At 42.7% G+C, this 19,613-nt stretch overlaps 1 protein-coding gene across 2 annotated transcripts in view; it reads right to left on the bottom strand.

Moving 5' to 3' along the window:
* The window catches only part of LRRC49 (leucine rich repeat containing 49), a 171,606-nt gene that overhangs the window by 54,857 nt on the left and 97,136 nt on the right, over positions 1–19,613 (bottom strand). For both annotated transcript variants that reach the window (XM_040415768.1, XM_040415769.1), the window contains one exon: positions 14,567–14,650. In XM_040415768.1, the coding sequence (XP_040271702.1) occupies positions 14,567–14,650 (84 nt within the window). The remainder of the gene's footprint in view (positions 1–14,566; positions 14,651–19,613) is intronic.

Below are 19,613 nucleotides of genomic sequence, written 5' to 3'. Positions count from 1 at the left end.
GGGTCATTATGGATGCGGCTATAACAAATATGCAGAGGCGATTTTATTTTTGCTATATTTTTCCATTGAAAAGCATTTTTTTTATGAAAAAAGATGTATTTTTAACTTGAATTTTTTTCATTTAATAAAGCTTTTTACAAGGGGACTTTTAGTATGCAATCATTTGATCACTTCTAGAATTCTCTGTATTGCTTATGCACTCCAAAGAATTACACTGTCAGTGCTATACTGACAGTCCTTAATAGACTGCACCAAAGAGGTGCAGCCCGCTAGGATACACTACAGGCAGTGTTGGGGGCTTCATTAGATCACAGCCTGCCATGTACAGAAAATGGCACTCCACAATCTCATTCTCGTTTTTTAGCTCCAGGATACAGTGGTCACATTTGACCAAGGCATCTGAGGGGTTAAATGACTTTAATTGACATTGTCAATCTCAGATATTAGCCCCAGGTGTCTGCCATTAGGCAGGGGTGCTGCAGTTTGCCATGGCCTCAGGAGGTGAGCATTTTATGCAGGGGCATTATTCTAGAGGGGGACAGCATTATATGTAGGAGCATTATACTAGAGGGGGGGCAGCATTATATGTGTGGCATTATACTAGAGGAGGAGAGTATTATATGTGGGGGAATTATACTAGGGGGGGCATTATTCTAGAGGGGGAGATCATTATATGTGGGGGCATTATTCTACTGAAGGACAGCATTATATGTGGGGGCATTATACTAGAGGGGGACAGCATTATATGTGGGGGCATTATACTAGAGGAGGAGAGCATTATATGTGGGGGCATTATACTAGAGGAGGAGAGCATTATATGTGGGGGCATTATACTACAGGAGGAGATCATTATATGTGGGGGCATTATTCTACTGAAGGACAGCATTATATGTGGGGGCATTATACTAGGGGGGGGGCAGCATTATATGTGGGGGCATTATACTAGAGGAGGAGAGCATTATATGTGGGGGCATTATACTAGAGGAGGAGAGCATTATATGTGGGGGCATTATACTAGAGGAGGAGAGCATTATATGTGGGGGCATTATACTAGAGGAGGAGAGCATTATATGTGGGGGCATTATTCTAGAGGGGGACAGCATTATATGTGGGGGCATTATACTAGAGGGGGAGAACAGTATATGTGGGGGCATTATTCTAGAGGGTAAAGCATTATATGTGGGGGCATTATACTACAGGAGGAGAGCATTATATGTGGGGCATTATTCTAGAGGGGGAGAGCATTATATGTGGGGGCATTATTCTAAAGGGGGAGACCATTATAAGTGGGGGCATTATACTACGGGGGCTTTTTATAAATTGGGACACTATATGGGGCATTATTAATATTGGAGGTAGTGTGGGGCATTATTATTGGGAACAATATGGAGGGCATTACTATTATTGGGGTTGCTATAGGGGGTTCTACAGGGGGCACTATTACTACTGAGGGCAGTCTGAACAATTGGGGAGACTATCTGTGCGGCACTATTATCTCTGCAGTATAGTGTTTGTGGGCATTGGAGAGCATAGCGGGCACAGTATTGAGGATATCAGCAGGATGACTGTGTTTGGGCACCATACAGTTCACATTAATGTATCCTTATTGCCCCCATACAGTATAATTTCTCCTTGTTGCCGCCATACCAGATATAGTAATGTCTCCTTGCGGCTCCCATACTATGGGGGCAACAAGGAGATATTACTGTATAACTGTATGGGACAACAAGGAGACATTATAATGTATGGGGGCAACAAGGAGACATTATGCTGTATGGGGGCTATAAGTTGTAGCCCTCAAACAATAAAATGTCTCCTTGTGGCCCACTGCTCCATAGAGTATAACCACTTCTTGTGGTCCCAAGTGCTTTTTTACTTCTAAATAAGCATTTATCGCGATATATATCGTTATCGCGATAAATTTCTTAATATTGTTATCGTGGAAATATTTTTGATATCGCCCAACCCTGCTTTATACCTGTGGAAATTCACTCCAGTGCTTTGTGAACATAAGCACAGCAAGAAGAAGAAACAGAGGAAGAAGAAACTAACCAAACTGATAGAATGTGAGTGCACAGAGGAAAAAGCCTGGTCATGCCCCATTAGTAACCAGCATGAAGGCACTGTCTCAATATGAGTATATCCTATCTACTTATAGTCACATCATTAACCACAAAGCACATTCAGCCACCATTAAAACATGCTCTATCCTAAACACCCACACTTTCCTGTTTAAATCTGAAATGCGTTCAAGCAGAACAGGAATTTCATGTCAACGAGGGCACTGTATCACAACATTTAGATTCTACAAGTAAATTATGAGCTTAAAGGTCACTTAATTATGTTAAAAATTCTGCCTACGACACATTTTAGAACAGGGCGGCCAAACAGCCAATCTTTCCAACAATTTCCTTGCAACTCTTGGATTAACAAAAATCCCTAAAGCTCTTGTTATAAGTGACCTTAACCATACTTTATTAGTATCCCATATAATATATGTTCCCTATATCAAACCCGCATATCATCACCATTGGTACTGATGATGGTGACTGTTGTATTACTGCTGCAGACAGTGGTGTTTTAGTCATATCTTTGAGATCTAGCAGCATTATATACTGCCAGGCAGATGTCGCGCTACATTTTATCCAGAACAGTAAAAATACTCCTCTTACCTTTTTTAAAAAAAATGTATTTCTTTAATAAGTTTCAAAGAGTACAAACTCCAAATCAAACTTTTAAAACAGACAAGTACATCAGCAAATGAACTTCGGTGAGTTCCACTAAAGTAGAGACCGTGTCACAGCAAAGGGTAAAATTCACAGTAGACATCTCTCTAAGGAGATGGTAGCAGAGCCCTAGGTACTAGATATAAAGTGCATCAACAAGACACAGTCATTCATACACACATCAAAACATCCCACCCCCGGGACTAGACCAGAGAAGCCTACACACTCAAGGTACCGCTTTTTGAGCGTTAATCCAAGGATCCCAGATTTTTAAGAATTGGTCAGGCATCCCTCTATGCTCATAGCCAAGCTTGTATAATTCTAAATCAGAGTTGACTAATTGTATCCATTGTTGTTTGGTGGGAGTCTTGGGGGTCTTCCAATTTAGAAGGATAGTTTTCCTTGCATAGTACAGAAGTGACCTGTATAATCGTCTACCATATTTAGTGGGGATAACCTCGTTGACTAGTCCCAAAAGACTCGTTATTGGCGTGCAAGCATCTGGAAAACCAATTTTAGTATTTATATAGGCATGCACCTCCACCCAGAAGCTCTGTATAACTGGGCACTGCCACACCATATGAATGAAGCAGCCACTCTCGTGCCGCAATCTTGTACATTGGGGACTGGGTAGTTTATGCATCTTAAGGGGTTCTCCAGGAACTAAGAAAATGAAAATACTTAAATATTACTTTATTATAAATATCTTCTCAAATACCTTTCATTATTTATAATGGCTCGTTTTGTCTGGGGAGCAATCATCGGGGAAAACAAAATGGCTGCTGTCCCATTAGTTCACACAAAACCTGTCCTGATCACACAGGAGGACAAGTTAATTCACAACACTGAGGTAAAGAGCTGCCTCATCCTCCTCTCCACTTGTCAGAGATTATGGTCCTGAATACAGGTGATAAGAACTTTAGCTGAATCTCTGGGGAATTTAGTTCATGAGGAGACATGAAGTACAGAGAGGACAGACTGTGGTAATGTGTTGCTGTGGTAATGGAGACTGTAAACAAGTGCTGCTGCTCATTATCCACATCCCCACACTCATCTCATGTCTCCTCATCATATCTATTCCCACAGAGATTCACCTGTATTCAGGATCATGATTCCTAACGAACAGAGAGGATGATGAGACAGAACTATGGCTCATTGTGGTGAAGTAACTTGTCCTCCTGTGTGATTAGGACAGGTTTAGTGTGCACTAATAGGACGGCGGCTATTTTATTTCTCATAATGATTGCTCCCTAGACAAAACAAGCCACTCTACGTAATGAAAGGTATTTGTGAATATATTTATTATAATCCACTAGATCGTGTTACCATTTGGTAAAGAACTTGTCAAGCGGAGAACCTTGCTCTTCCATTAATGTCACATACAATATGGACACCGGCTTAGCTAATTGAACTCGTCTCACCACCGCCTCTATAGGGTTACACTCCAATCTCAGCGGGCCTCCACCAAATTGTGCAAAGCAGGCATGCCTGAGCTGGAAGTATCTATACAGACAGTGTTGAGGTAGATTAAATTCCTGTTTCAGACTATTAAAAGACTTGAATAAGCCCTTGTCATAAAATTGTGTAAGATATCGCAAGCCTTTCTGAGGCCAATACTTTAGTCTGCTAGAGAGAACAGTCCAGGCAAATCCTTATTCCTCCATAATGGCAAACATGGCGACCACCTCTCCCCACCATCCTTGATCATATGTATCTTCATCCACTTAGCCCAGATCGCCACCGTAGCAGCCATAGTAGGCGTAAAATAGCGTACTGCATAAGCTCCCTTCCTATACACTAGGTTCGTGAGGGCCCTCTAGGAACCCACTAAAGCAGCTTCCCACACCACTGCTGGATTGCTTGCATCAGCTCTAATCCACCACGCCACATAGCTCAGCTGTACTGCCGCATAATAGATAGAGAGATACATCAGTGCTAGACCTCCCCGTATATACGGAGCCTGAAGGGTATGTCTCGCTATTCTTGGACAGAGTTTGCGCCACAGAAAAGGAGTAAACATCCTATCTATGAGTATAAAATATCGTTTCGGTAGCACTCGCGGTGCCGCCCTATAAAGATATAACAACTTAGGTAGGAGGACCATCTTTATAACATTGACATGGCCTATCAAAGTCAGTAGCAAATTCTCCCATGCCTCGATCTTCCTAGTAATATATTCCATTGTGGGAGCTACATTAAGCTGATAGAATTTTGCAGCCTCCCTATGAATAACAATTTCCAATTATTTAAACTGTTCTACAACCTGGAGTTTAGACTGTGATGACATATGAATAGGATCAAAATCATCAAACCAAGACTCAATTTAACCCAGTTCACTCGCAGACCAGAGAAATTACCAAACTCATCTACAGTGTCCAAGAGGGCATTCAGAGAGCTTCCTGGGTTCGCCAGGTATACGAACATGTCGTCTGCATAAAGGTAAAGTTTCTCAGTTATTCCCGCCACCTGCCAACCTTCTATAGCTGAGTTAGAGGAGATGAGTAAGGACAAGGGCTCCATTACCAGTGTAAAGAGTAAGGGGGAAAGTAGACAACCCTGTCTGGTGCTCCTGCCAAGGGGAAAGAAGTCAGATACATATCGTTTACCTTGACCCTAGCTGTCGGGGACCTATAAAGTAGTTGCAGCCAGCGAAGAAAGTTCCTGGGGAAGAGCATCTGTTTGAGTGTAGCCCACATGAAATCCCACTCCCACTCTTTTTCATTATCTAGTGACGCTAGGACCCTTAAGCCCCTTAATCATGTTGAACCTGGAGGTTAGTATATAAACGTCTCAAGTTTATATCAGCAGTTTTCCCTGGCATAAAACCCGATTGATCCACCCCCACAACCAGGAGGATCACTTCTCTCAGTCGCAATGCCAGTACCTTTGCTAGAATTTTAACATCAAGATTTAGGAGCGGGATAGGTCTGTATGAGCTACATTGGTCCAGAGGTCTCCCAGGCTTGTGTATTACCACACTGCTAGCCTCTGAGAAGGAAGAAGGTAGAGAATCATGTTCAAAAGCATAATCAAAAAGCTTCCGGAGTATGGTACTATGCTCCTTACAGTGATGCCTGTACCATTCAGCCGGGAAGCCATCCGGACCAGGAGCCCTTCTCACCGCCAGGGTTTTAATAGCCAGCTCAATCTCAGCATCTGTGATCTGTGTCTCCACGATTCCCCCCTCATCTCTCGCAAGCGTGGGAAGTGCAATCCCAGCCAAAAAGCGGGTTATATTTGCTGAGGTACAAGTGGTTTTATAAGCATATAAATCAGTATAGTAGGAAGCAAACTGGCGACACACATCTTGTGGTTCGACCACTAGGTCATCTTGGTCCGACTTCACACCAGCAACCACTGTTTGGGGGGTTTATGAGCGAGCTAGGTATGCTAAAGCTCTACAATTCTTATCCCCATCAGAGAAAATTGTTTGCCTCTGGGCCAGAAGTTTCTTCTGAGTATAGTCAGTAAGATGTAGGCAAAACAGGCGTTGCGCTTCTAACCAATCCCCCCGCTTCTCACTGGTCAGATCCTGTAGAAACTCCCGTTTCCTGCTGGAGACCGCTACCTCCAACCTAGTCCGTGTTATGTGTAATTCCTTCCTGTGTGATGCTATCGCATGAATTAAAGTACCCCCTCATTACAAACTTAAAGGCACCCCATTCTAAGAAGACCCTTTGTTTTCTGCCCAATAGTGTTTCATATCCTCGTAGCATCTGCTCACCACTGGGAGCACATCTAGCCACATTGGAATTAGCCCCCAGCATCTAGTGCAAGATAATGCACCTGGGACGTAAAAACCCAAGAGCAGAATATAAAATCAGTGATACAGTCCTAACCTCAGTATCTGAGGAAAGGGATTTAGGGATCATTATTTCAGAAGACTTAAAGGTAGGCAGACAATGTCACAGAGCAGCAGGAAATGCTAGCAGAATGCTTGGGTGTATAGCAAGAGGAATTACCAGTAGAAAGAGGGAGGTGCTCATGCCGCTCTACAGAGCACTAGTGAGACCTCATTTGGAGTATTGTGCTGAGTACTGGAGACCATATCTCCAGAAGGATATTGATACTTTGGAGAGAGTTCAGAGAAGAGCTACTAAGCTGGACATGGATTGCAGGATAAAACTTACCAGGAAAGATTAAAGGACCTTAGCATGTATAGCTTGGAAGAAAGACGAGACAGAGGGGATATGATAGAAACTTTTAAATACATAAAGGGAATCAACAAGGTGAAAGAGGAAAGAATATTTAAAAGAAGAAAAACTGCTACAAGAGGACATAGTTTTAAATTAGAGGGGCAAAGGTTTAAAAGTAATATCAGGAAGTATTACTTTACTGAGAGAGGCGCCCATCCTCCTAATATCACCTGCGCTCCGTTCCTGGCGACAATAAAGGGCTCTGAAGGACACCCAGGAGACACCTCGCAGCGAAGGCCACCGGTCCATGGACCGATATCCATTACGGAGCGGCAGACGGCAAGTGAAGAGCGGTGCAAAGCAGACCGCAAGCACTATGTTGAGCAAGATGGCGGATTCCCGCCCCGCGTCACCGATTGACATCAAAGAAGCTGAAGTTACGGCGGGTGAGAGCGGCATTGCAAATAGCGAACTGATCAAAATTGATTACAAGACCCTGGCCATAGAAGTGGCCAAGTATTTAGCTCCAGACATCAAGGAGACACTTTCCAAGGCTCTCTCTCAGTCTCTCCATGAGCTACATGACACCGTAGCGAGACATGCTGCGAGCATAGAGGAACTGGAGCAAAGGGTTGCAGTAATGGAGGAAGATGTATCCAGATCCAATCGAGATGCTCAGGACCTATATAAGCAAAATATAATCCTGAAAGACCGTCTGGAAGACCTGGAAAACAGGTCCAGGCGGAACAATCTGAGGATTGTGGGTCTGCCAGAAAGCATTAAACAGCCGGCCCTAAAAGAAATATGTGAGATCGAGTTGCCACAAGCCTTAAACTTGAATGGGAGGCACAAAGTTGAAAGGGTTCACCGCGTTGGACCTGCTATAGAACTGCAAAAACCAAGGAGTACAGACACCCAAAACCCTGCATCAAAACCACGCCAAGTTATTATGCGATTTCTGGACTATAGCGACAAAGAGTCCATTCTACGGGCTTTTAGAGCTCGCAAAGGGCCATTAAGGGTGAGGGGCCACACCATCTTGATATTCGCAGATTACTCGGCTCTGGTAGCAAAGAGAAGGCGTGAGTTCAGCCATGTCTGCTCGGAACTTTACAAACAGCGAGTTAAGATCCAGCTATTATACCCGGCAATTTTAAGAGTGACCACAATGGATGGCATGGTCAAAACTTACCATGACCCTGACGCAGCAGCAGAGCTTCTTCGCTCAAGTGGGAACTGTCGAGGAGCCCGGAGTGGAGACGTACACCGCCAGCAGACAGATTGAGACGAGACTGGGAACTGGTCCCGGTAGACAAGCGGGATCCTCGTCCAAAGAGAAGGGACTCCTGGTCGTGATAATCTCCTCTCTACAGGTAGCCAAGACTGAGCCCGGCATGAGACTTCTACGATCCCTTTGATGCCAGCTGAGTGAGGTGGCGGCGGTAATACATGATTGGTTAACAACGAGATATACGAATGACTGAATATTGCATCACTTTCCATGTTTTTATACCTGGTTTTATATGCTTGCGGTTCGCATTCTAGATGTTATGGGGGATGGGTGGCTAGGTTCTGTAGCCTAGAAAAAAGGGAAGTCATGAAGAGAGTAGAGAGGGCAATATGTGTGTTGCTAGGTTATAAAAGGGGTGAGAAAATAGGATGTCAACCTAACAAGGGGATGGGGGAGGGAGATAGTTTGTTATGTATTTGGGGGTGTTATTCTTATTCATGCATCAGCAGACGCTCACTTTACGACCTATCAAGTATTGGGTTATACCCATTTAGTTACGGATCCTGTCATTAGAATGCCTTATAACTGGTTTAGGGATATATATGAAGATTGTTAGTTGGAATGTAAGGGGCTTGCGCTCGCCGCAGAAGAGGTGGATGATCCTCCGTCACCTTAAAAAAATGAAACCGGACATAGCTCTGCTTCAAGAAACTCATCTGGAAGCAGGAGACTTTGGGAGAATGAAAAAATTGTGGATCGGGCAGGTGATTGGATCAGCCTCCTCTGAGCGGAAGGCGGGAGATCTGATATTGTTTAATAGAGCGTTTAATTACAAGCTGTTGGATTCTGCCTCAGATGACAAAGGTAGATGGGTCAAGGTCTCAATACGAGTCCAAAATTCTGAATATACTATTTATAATGTATACGGTCCGAACTCCAATAATTCACAGTTTTTCAGGTTACTGGAAAGCAACTTACTCACTGATAAGGCTTCAAACCTGGTAGTAGGGGGCGACTTTAATTCTGTAGTGGTAGGGCGGGAGGACAGGAAAACTAACTCAGATGAACGTAAGGGAAGCACTGCTCAGGACACAGTTTTAGGGCTTGGTATCGGTAGGACTAGTGGACCCCTGGCGGCAATTTCATCTGGATGAGAGGGCTTTTACCTTTTATTCTCACGCCAGAGATTCATGGTCACGCATAGACTATATTTTAACCCAGGGCTTTCTGTCAGGCTTGGTGGAGCATGCTGATATCGGCGACATTGTCATATCAGATCATGCTCCGGTGACCCTGAACTTGAGAGACACGTTCCCTAAAGGCACAGATTACCTGTGGAGATTTCCCTCGAATTTGATAAGCATATTGAATAATTTATTGGATTTTACCAATAAATGAGTGGGATGGTGGGAAGAATATAAGGAGGATAACCAGGCCCACCTAGATGCCCCTGAACTCTTTTGGCATACATCCAAAGCGGTTATAAGGGGGCGCATCCTGGGCTATGTATTCAGCAAAAGGAAAGCTTGTCAACAGTTACTAGAACAAGCAAGTATCAGAGTCAGGCAAACATATTCATTGACCTACCCTCAGCAGAAAACAAGGCAAAATGGGTGGAAGCCCGCCAGGCTTTTGATAAGTGTGAAAAGGTTAGAGAATCCTTGAAACAAACACAGTTTGAAACTAAAATGTACAAGTACAGAAACAAGGACGGACATTTACTGGCTAATCTAGCCAAGGGTCAGAGAACACCTCAGTTTATATCTAGCCTCAAGGATGATAACGGGAAGGTAGTAACAGACCCAGCGGGCATAAATTAAATTGTGGGCCACTTTTATGCGGCTTTATATGATGATACCTCCCCATCTCCTTTAATTGATACTTTATTAGATCGTGTAAAACTACCCGCTGTAAATACCGAACAGCTCCAGAAATTAAATGCTGACGTTACTCTAGAGGAACTTCAATCTGTTATTAAGGGTCTAGGAAATGCTAAAGCCCCGGGACCTGATGGGTTTACAGGGGAATATTATAAGATGTTACTATCCCAGGTCTCCCCTATATTATTGAAACTCTATAATGACATACTTAAGGGTAAGGCCCACCCAGACAAGGAGAATGTATCTTACATTAAACTTTTACCCAAACCGGGAAAAGATCCCCTATTGCCTAGCTCATACAGGCCTATTTCCCTTATAAATGTAGACACGAAAATTCTGTCTAAAGTCATAGCGGATAGGCTGGCAACGTTTCTCCGGTCTCTGATAGGGGCAGAACAGGTAGGGTTTGTCCAGGGTCGCTCAGCTGTTATGAACATCAGAACGGTTCTAACGGTCCTGGATAGGGTCCGTCACAGGCCTCAACCTGGGGAAACACCAGCCATGCTCACCTTAGATGCCGAAAAAGCTTTTGATAATGTCAGGTGGGCATGGCTGGAGGCGGTACTGGACAAACTAGGCTTCAGGGGAGCTTTTAGAACATTTATTACTAACTTATATAAGAATCCGAAAGCTCAGGTGTATACTCAGGGCTATCTTTCAAAGCCCTTTGAATTGAAGAAAGGCACGCGGCAGGGGTGTCCGCTTTCACCTTTGCTGTTTAATTTGGCATTGGAACCTCTGTCTCGACTCCTGTGCTCTTCGGACCTGTATGAAGGAATAGCGGTGGGCTCCTCACAAGTGAAAGCAGCACTTTTTGCTGATGATGTGGTCTTATTTCTGGCGAAGCCGGAAGAACACATACCAGGTATATTTAAAGCCCTGGAGGCTTTCGGAACATACTCTGGATATAAGGTAAACATATCTAAGGGTCCATTCACACGTCCGTAAGTGTTTTGCGGATCCGCAAATTGTGGATCCGCAAAACACGGACACCTGCAATGTGCGATCCGCAATTTGCGGATCCGCACATCACAGACACTATAATAGAAAATGCCTTTTCTGGTCCGCAATTGCGGACAAGAATAGGACATGTTCTATTTTTTCCAGGAACGAAATTGCGGATCCCGAAAAAACGGATGCGGATCCAGGAAATGTGGATTTGCATCCGTTTCAGCCCCATTGAAAGTGAACGGGTCCGCAAATTGCGGAACGAATGCGGACCCAAATTACGGACGTGTGAATGGACCCTAAATGTGAGATCCTACCCCTATTACCCGTGGGATGTGTCCTAAAGCAATTGACCATGAAGCTGGGGATCATAGCAGTCAAATCCCATATTACATATCTGGGGGTGAAAGTAGGGAGAGATCCACATTCCTTGTACCAACTAAATTTTCCTCCTCTGTTATCCTGGATAAGATCTGATCTAGACAGATGGCAGGGCTTACCTATTCCTTTAGCAGGGTGATGTCATCTAGTGAAAATGATGGGGGTCGCTAAACTGTTATATCCCATGCAAACAATCCCACTTTTACTACGGCATGCAGACGTGAAACTTTTAGAAAGTAAGTTCATACAGTTTATATGGCAGGGCAAAAAACCAAGGATCTCTTTAGACAAACTGAAATTAAGGAAAGATCAGGGTGGCCTTAACTTTCCGGACATCAGAGGCTATAATCTAGCTTGTAATAGCAGATTTATTTTGGATTGGGCCAACCGGACATCTTTTTACTCTATACTCTATATTTCACTTGGCGCAAGTTTATATTAAACTATATAGAGTTTCAGGAATACTCAAGAATTATGTCTCCTTTCAAGTTGACAACACAGTATTTACTTGAAGATCTAAAAGAAAAACTGGGGGCTTTGAGAGTGGCATAACCCTATAGATGTGTTTGTATAACTAAACGGGCAGTATTGGAGCTTAGGCTGATGCAAGGGAGGGGGGGGGGGGGGGTATTGTATTGTATTGTATTGCATATTCAGGATATTATTTGTAATGATACATTGTACGCATGATGACTGTCTTTTATATTCTGGACCATTGATGATATTGCTATCATTACTTTTGGGAAAAATAAAAAAAAATAATATAAAATATATATATATATATATATATATATATACACAGTACAGACCAAAAGTTTGGATACACCTTCTCATTCAAAGAGTTTTCTTTATTTTCATGACTATGAAAATTGTAGATTCACACTGAAGGCATCAAAACTATGAATTAACACATGTGGAATTATATACATAACAAACAAGTGTGAAACAACTGAAAATATGTCATATTCTAGGTTCTTCAAAGTAGCCACGTTTTGCTTTGATTACTGTTTTGCACACTCTTGGCATTCTCTTGATGAGCTTCAAGAGGTAGTCCCCTGAAATGGTTTTCACTTCACAGGTGTGCCCTGTCAGGTTTAATAAGTGGGATTTCTTGCCTTATAAATGGGGTTGGGACCATCAGTTGCGTTGAGGAGAAGTCAGGTGGATACACAGCTGATAGTCCTACTGAATAGACTGTTAGAATTGGTATTATGGCAAGAAAAAATCAGCAAAGTAAAGAAAAACAAGTGGCCATCATTACTTTAAGAAATGAAGGTCAGTCAGTCAGCCGAAAAAATTGGGAAAACTTTGAAAGTAAGGGCTATTTGACCATGAAGGAGAGTGATGGGGTGCTGCGCCAGATGACCTGGCCTCCACAGTCACCGGACCTGAACCCAATCGAGATGGTTTGGGGTGAGCTGGACCGCAGAGTGAAGGCAAAAGGGCCAACAAGTGCTAAGCATCTCTGGGAACTCCTTCAAGACTGTTGGAAGACCATTTCAGGGGACTACCTCTTGAAGCTCATCAAGAGAATGCCAAGAGTGTGCAAAGCAGTAATCAAAGCAAAAGGTGGCTACTTTGAAGAACCTAGAATATGACATATTTTCAGTTGTTTCACACTTGTTTATTATGTATATAATTCCACATGTGTTAATTCATAGTTTTGATGCCTTCATAGTCATGAAAATAAAGAAAACTGTTTGAATGAGAAGGTGTGTCCAAACTTTTGGTCTGTACTGTATATACAAGTATAATAAATGTATTACTGTATCATACCTGTGCCAAGCCTTACGCATAAAGAAAGTCCATTTGAAAACGGATCAGAAAAGGTTTAAAATAAAGTTTCTCTACTGCAGCACTACAGGAGGCAAGGGCATTATAACTACTGGGACATTACAGGGGGCACGGGCATTAGAACCACTAGGGCACTACAGGGTACAGGGGCATTATAACCACTGAGGGTACTACAGGGGGCTTTATAACCACTGGGGCATTACAGAATAGCATTGCAACTACTGCAGCACTACAAGGGGCATTACAATTACTGGGAAACACAGGGGGTATTATAACCACTGGGGAACTACAGGGGGCATTACAAGTACTGGGGCATTATAGACACATTTCTAAAGGTAGTCTCAAAAATCTCCATGGAAAACCCTTTAGTAAGATCAAGGCAGGTAGAAACAGTGGCTTTCATAGCCAAAAAACAAACAAAACTGATGTTGCTCTTTAATCAGGACAGTTTGTTTATCACACATAAAAGTTTCTCAACTAGCTTTTAATTGATATCAAATTACCATCTGACATAGGTTGAAAGATTTCATCTAGGACATTCTTATAGAAGACACAGAGTGTGTACAAGTCACCCACAGGAACCAACCAGATCCAGGAATGTCACAACTGAAGTTTGTATGTTCTCCTCGTGTTTGTGTGAATTTCCTCCAGGTACTCCGGTTTCCTCGCATTTTCCAGAAAAAATGTATAAATTAAAGGGGTTGTCCGGGTTCAGAGCTGAACCTGGACATATCCCCATCTTCACCCCTTCGGCCCCCCAATATGAGCATCGGAGCATTTCATGTGCCGATGCTCTCCCTTGCCCTGCACTACATTGCGCAGGGCAAGGGCTTTTTTGTTTACAATGGCACACTGCTAGGCGGAGGCTTCCGCCCGGCAGTGTCACCAGTTCCGATGGGCAGGCTTTAGCGCTGCTCTAGCCATTTTACATGGTAGGACAGTGCTAAAACCCAGCCATTAGTGCTGGCGACGTCACCGGGCTCACTGCTAGGCGGAAGCTTCCGCCTAGCAGTCCCCAAGGAGAGCCCGGTACGTCACCAGATCTCCAGACTACTATACCATTGTGTTTGCAATGTAGATTTTCCAATACAGGTTGAGAAAGCTACTGCTGAATATGTCAAATGTATCCATAGGCCTCCAATTCACACAATAGAGGACAACATTCTGTCCTTCTGCTGCAGTAAAAAAAAAAAGTATACAGTTCTTTTTTACATATGGAGCCTACAGACTACAGATGCCAATGACATCTGTTGGAGGTATACATCTGGAAATCCTTCTACGTATACCTCAGCAGGACACTACGTCTGCCACTTCCCTGCAGAGAAAGGCAAAATGGCAGGAGCAGAGAAAACTGCGGTGCAACTAGAGACAAGTATATCTCGATAACGGTTTATGGATGAGCTGAGACTGCTGAAACCTGATAAGTGAAATGTTCAATTTCCCTTGAAATTCTTGCCTGACAGATATTACCTTTAATAGTGCTTGCTTATGGCTTTCACGCTTCCTCTCTTCCTCTTTTCTTGCCAGAACAGATGCGGTACGTCTTTCTTCTTCCTAGAAAGATTAACAACACAACGTAAAAGATGAACAACCAATACGTCTAAGTCTCAACAGCACTCGAGGGAACCTGTGAGGCTGTTTATCTGTCTTCACTGTAGGTAGCAGGCAGTAGCGTCCAGGTCGCTGTTTGCTGCCTGGTTTTTCTGCAATTAGTGTGTATATTGGTGCTAAATTCACAGCCGCAGCCTACCAATGTTGTGAATGATCCCATCATTCATGAAATGACGTATTCTCCTTGGTCTCTGATCGCTGATTGACAGACTTCTCCCTATGCACAGTAATAGGGAGAAAACAGTCAATAAGCGGAGAAGGGAGGGGTGCAGCATCTCATAAATACATTGGACTCTTGCTCCACATCACTAGTACGAAGGTGCAACTAGTAAATTCTAAGTTTAGCTGCGGATGATTGACGACTTTCTTCCTATACGGTGTATAGGAAGACCATCAGAAGGGGAAGGGGGTCAGGGAGGGACAGGGGATCATGAATATGACTCTCCAGAACGTGCTGTGCATTAAACAGCTTCAGCGCTCGGCTTGTGCTAGAGCTGCTCAAAAGTGATTTTGGCAAAAGCACTGGACCCAGCATCATAATCAGGGTCTCACCTTATGCTGCCCTCGGGTAAGGCAGCATAGAGTCCTTTTAAAAAGGGACTGTTAATTCTTGATTGATAATGGCCGTGCAGTTTTGCGGGGACTGAAATTTCAGTATAAAAAAACCACAAACACTTGTGCACCATAGCTGTGCCTCTGTTGCTATTAACTTGTTACTATAATGAAAATATAATTACTCATGTATTATCATTGGATCTTTCTGCTCCTTTCTGTGGGTAGCCCCTCACTTGCTGCTTCGCCACTTCCTGTCCCTGTCAATCGAAGCAGCGAGGGAGGGGCTGACCACACAAAGGAGTGGAGTTTGGGTGCAATAAGAGCAAAAGTAATGCCCTCATTGCAATAAGGGCCTCATTTGCATATTAAGAAAAATCAGGAATAGAGACTTAAATCTACAAAAGAAAATCAGAGGTTTAATTAGGTGAACCACAGTGTCTATGCAAACAGTTGGATAGGGAGGTCGCTGGTGACAGATTCCCTTTAATCTTTTATTATTATTATTTATTTTAAAGCGGCATTAATTCCATGGCACTGTACATCCAGATGGGGTTACACAAATATAAAAATACAAGAAACTACAAACAGACTGGTACAGCGGGATAGAGGACCCTGCCCGCAAGAGCTTACAATCTATTTTCCATGAAAAGTGGAGACAATCAAAAAGACTGCTGTTTCAGTCCTCACAGGGGTTGTCACATAGTTTCCCTACAGCCCTTAGAGACTAATCTGCTCATTTATTCAAATGTATGATGGTACGGTATATCTAGGCAGGAGTCTGTGAAAGCCAACAACATGTCATGGATACAATATTGATTGAGACCTCGTATTTCCACTGCTAAATTTTACATGGACCCAATATATTGAAATGGACTTGTCCAGATGGGACAACTCCTTTAAAGGCTATGGATACCTTTCATTCAATAGTTTTCATTAAACTACATCTATTATGTGATAAAAAATCATATTTGTAATTGGCTGCAATTAAAAATTCTCAACAGTTCGTATTCTGCAGCCTGCACGTCTTCCCAAATATTGCAGGCTGCTCAATCCAAATCAGAGTGAAATCCAACCGACAAGCTGTTCAACGTATATCTCTGCTCTCCTGAATGGCCTTTTAGGCGGACATCTTTTTGATTTAAGTTTATTTTACTTGGTCGTAAAGGAGTCTGCCACCAGTGATCTCCCTATGTAACCAAGTGCAGTGTCAAATCGTTTTTCCTGATTAGAATACTGACCTCGGTTTGTAAATCCTGGGCTCCCCTGCAAGAACATTCCTTTAGTTTTCTTCAAATCAGGCTGTAGTGCAAGGAGGGCATTGCTGTTGCACTCAAGCCCGGCTCCTATTCTCTTTGGACAGCTGACCGACAGAGACATAGTCTTGCATGGATCTGTCAATCGGCGGTCCAAGGGACAAGAGAGAGGAACAACGGTGACACCCTCTTGCACCAAAGCCTCATTTGCATATTGCTAAGATACAACAGAACTTCTTTGTAGCGGAACCGCGCATTTACAAATCGGGGACAGCCTTGTAATCAGGTAACAGATTTGAAGTTGCCCTTGGATTATATAGGGATGTCAGTGGTGAAAGACTCCATTTAAACGATAATTCAAGAGAGATGAGAGCTAGAAAGTAAGCCTTCAAACAGATTCTACTCTGAACGGGACTCAGCAGCATGCAATGTAGGAGAATACATGCATGCTGCAGAATACAAATAGGAAAAAAAAGTCCTAATTAAACAAATAACAAAGATGATTTTGATCACATAATAGTTGCAATTGAATTTTAAAAATAGTATTTTTATGCTTTACGTAAAATAAATTCTGAGTATAAAGTATGACGAGCATTACATCCATCCAATTGTTTATATATCCCAATATCACGGGCAAACAATTACCTGTACTCCTGCCTGCTCATACGGTATACACACACTGCAAACACTTTAATGAGCGAACGCTGTGAGATCACTCCAATTCCTTCCCATTACATCACTGGGACAATGTAAACAATGCACAGCTACAGTTACAACGGGGAGAAAACCATTTACGAGGTGCTGGTAGTCAGTCTTATGTTTTGGTCGCAGGATAAAATGGATAATTGTGTTTGACATTGCCATTATGGAACATACTATTCATGGTCTTTTCCCCCAATTAATTTTCAGCATAAAATCTATTGTGGTAACTGTCAAAACACATTTTCTTCACAAAAAATAGTGTTCTCATATGGCTCATCATAGAGTAATCTGGGATACTGTTCGTCTTTTTTAGCTGCTATTAAACCTAACTTTATAGTCAACTGGCAAAAGTGTACTAACTAATGTTTAGTTGCCATAGCATATTAAATAAAATTGATTTAAAACCCCCATTTTCATATATCCTCCTATTAGGAAATTCTGAGTTAAAGGGGTTGTCCAGGATTAGGAAAAACATGTCTGTTTTCTTCCCAAAGCAGCACCACCCCTGTCCACAGGATGAGTACGGTACTGCAGCCCTGTCTTATTGACTCCACTGGAGCAGAGCTGCAATACCAGACACAACCCATGGATGGGGCGGTGCTGTTTTTGGAAGACAGCAAAAATGTTTTTCTAATCATGGACAGTCCCTTTAAAAAAGAGGGGAGTCCCTGCACAGGATCTTCATTTCTTGGTCAGACTTCAGGATGCCTACCAGGACACTTACAGGCCTAGAAGACTTGTCCGGCCCTGCATTACAAAGACAACACACTGATTTGAATGGATGGTGTGTAATGCTTAATTTCCCCTGTGGTGGCGCTGCAGGGTAAACAAACACAAGCAGCTTTCTCCAGAGATTACAGCTGAACGCTGGGGATCTACCAATTGTTAAATGACCCTTCTAAAGGAAACGGCCGGAAGGAGCGGCCAAGCCACAATCACCCGCAGAAGTCAATGGCTGCACAATTTTGGGATACAATTGTGCAGCCATTGGCACTTGCGGCCAGTCACACCATGAGGCCGTACCATAGGTAGAACTATTGCAGATGTGTATAAAAGTCAATGACAGATATGACAAAGGGGTTGGGACCATAATTTAAGTCCATGGCTGTCCTTTTACCAATATCTACAAGATGTTAGCGACATCAGCCATCATCAGTGCATTAACATATATTAGCCATGTAGAATGGTTAGCTGCATTTATATTACCTGTGTAATTAGCTGTCACTATAGAATAATTACTTCTCCATGGTCATTTATCATCGTACTTTGAATCATAGTTAGGGTCCATTCACATGTCCGTTGTTTCTTTCCTGATCTGTTCCGTTTTTTGCGGAACAGATCTGGACCAGATCTGGACCCATTCATTTTCAATGGGTCCTGGAAAAAAACGGACAGCACAATGTGTGCTGTCCGTTTCCGTTGTTCCGTTACGCATGTCCGTTTAAATATAAAACATGTCCTATTCTTTTCCGCAAAATTCGGATTCTGGTACAATACAAAGTCAATGGATCCGCAAAAAACGGAAGACATTCGGATGTCATTACGTATGTCATCCGTTTTATGCGTATTCCGTTCCTAGAAATTACATTTTAATTTTTTAATTTTTTTATTTTTCAAAGAAATCCAAACAACTTTATTTGCTTATTGAAATTTATACATGTTTCCGTTTTTTGCGGATCCGCAAAAAACGGATGACATACGGAAACATTTTCAGGAACAACGGATCCGCAAAAAACGGACCGAAAATCAGGCTATAGAAAAATACTGACGTGTGAATGTAGCCTTAAGCACAGAACTGGATCTATCTGAACAGACGTCGTACTATTGCCATGACTTGTACTACAGCTCATCCCTGCCACCTAGTGGCTCATCCTGTACCTTCAGGAACAAAATTCATCCTGCAGTCAGTGGGTCAATACAGGACTAATGTCAATATAAAACCAAGAATTTAATAAAAGAAAGAATGCTTCAGCATTTTTGCTAGTGTTATCAGATGCTCTGGAAGCATTGCTACATAGGGCAGCACAAATGAAAATGTTATTCTCCATACAATTCATATGATAAGAAATGTGCACTGCAAAGCTTTGTTCGGACCAACTCTGGCCCCTATTCATAGCATATTGCTGCTCTAAAGAAAGGCTAAATTTAACAAAACCTAGCCAATAAATAGACACAATTTGGTCACGTGATCCTCCCAGATTAAGATCTAATAAAATTACACAGGTGAGTGACAAAGGACAGTGTTTTTCGACTTTTCATTCCAAGTCCCCCTAATAAAAAGAAGTTCCAACCGAGTTCCCCCCAAAAAGCGAACAAAATAAGGCTATTCTGACGTCACTGTCATGGGCTCTGTTCTAAGCCTCTCACAGAAGTTTCTTCCAATTTGCTGGAAAGAA

The sequence above is a fragment of the Bufo bufo genome, chromosome 1, assembly GCF_905171765.1.
Source record: "Bufo bufo chromosome 1, aBufBuf1.1, whole genome shotgun sequence".
NCBI classification, from domain to species: domain Eukaryota; kingdom Metazoa; phylum Chordata; class Amphibia; order Anura; family Bufonidae; genus Bufo; species Bufo bufo.
This window is presented reverse-complemented; position numbering and strand designations above follow the sequence as displayed.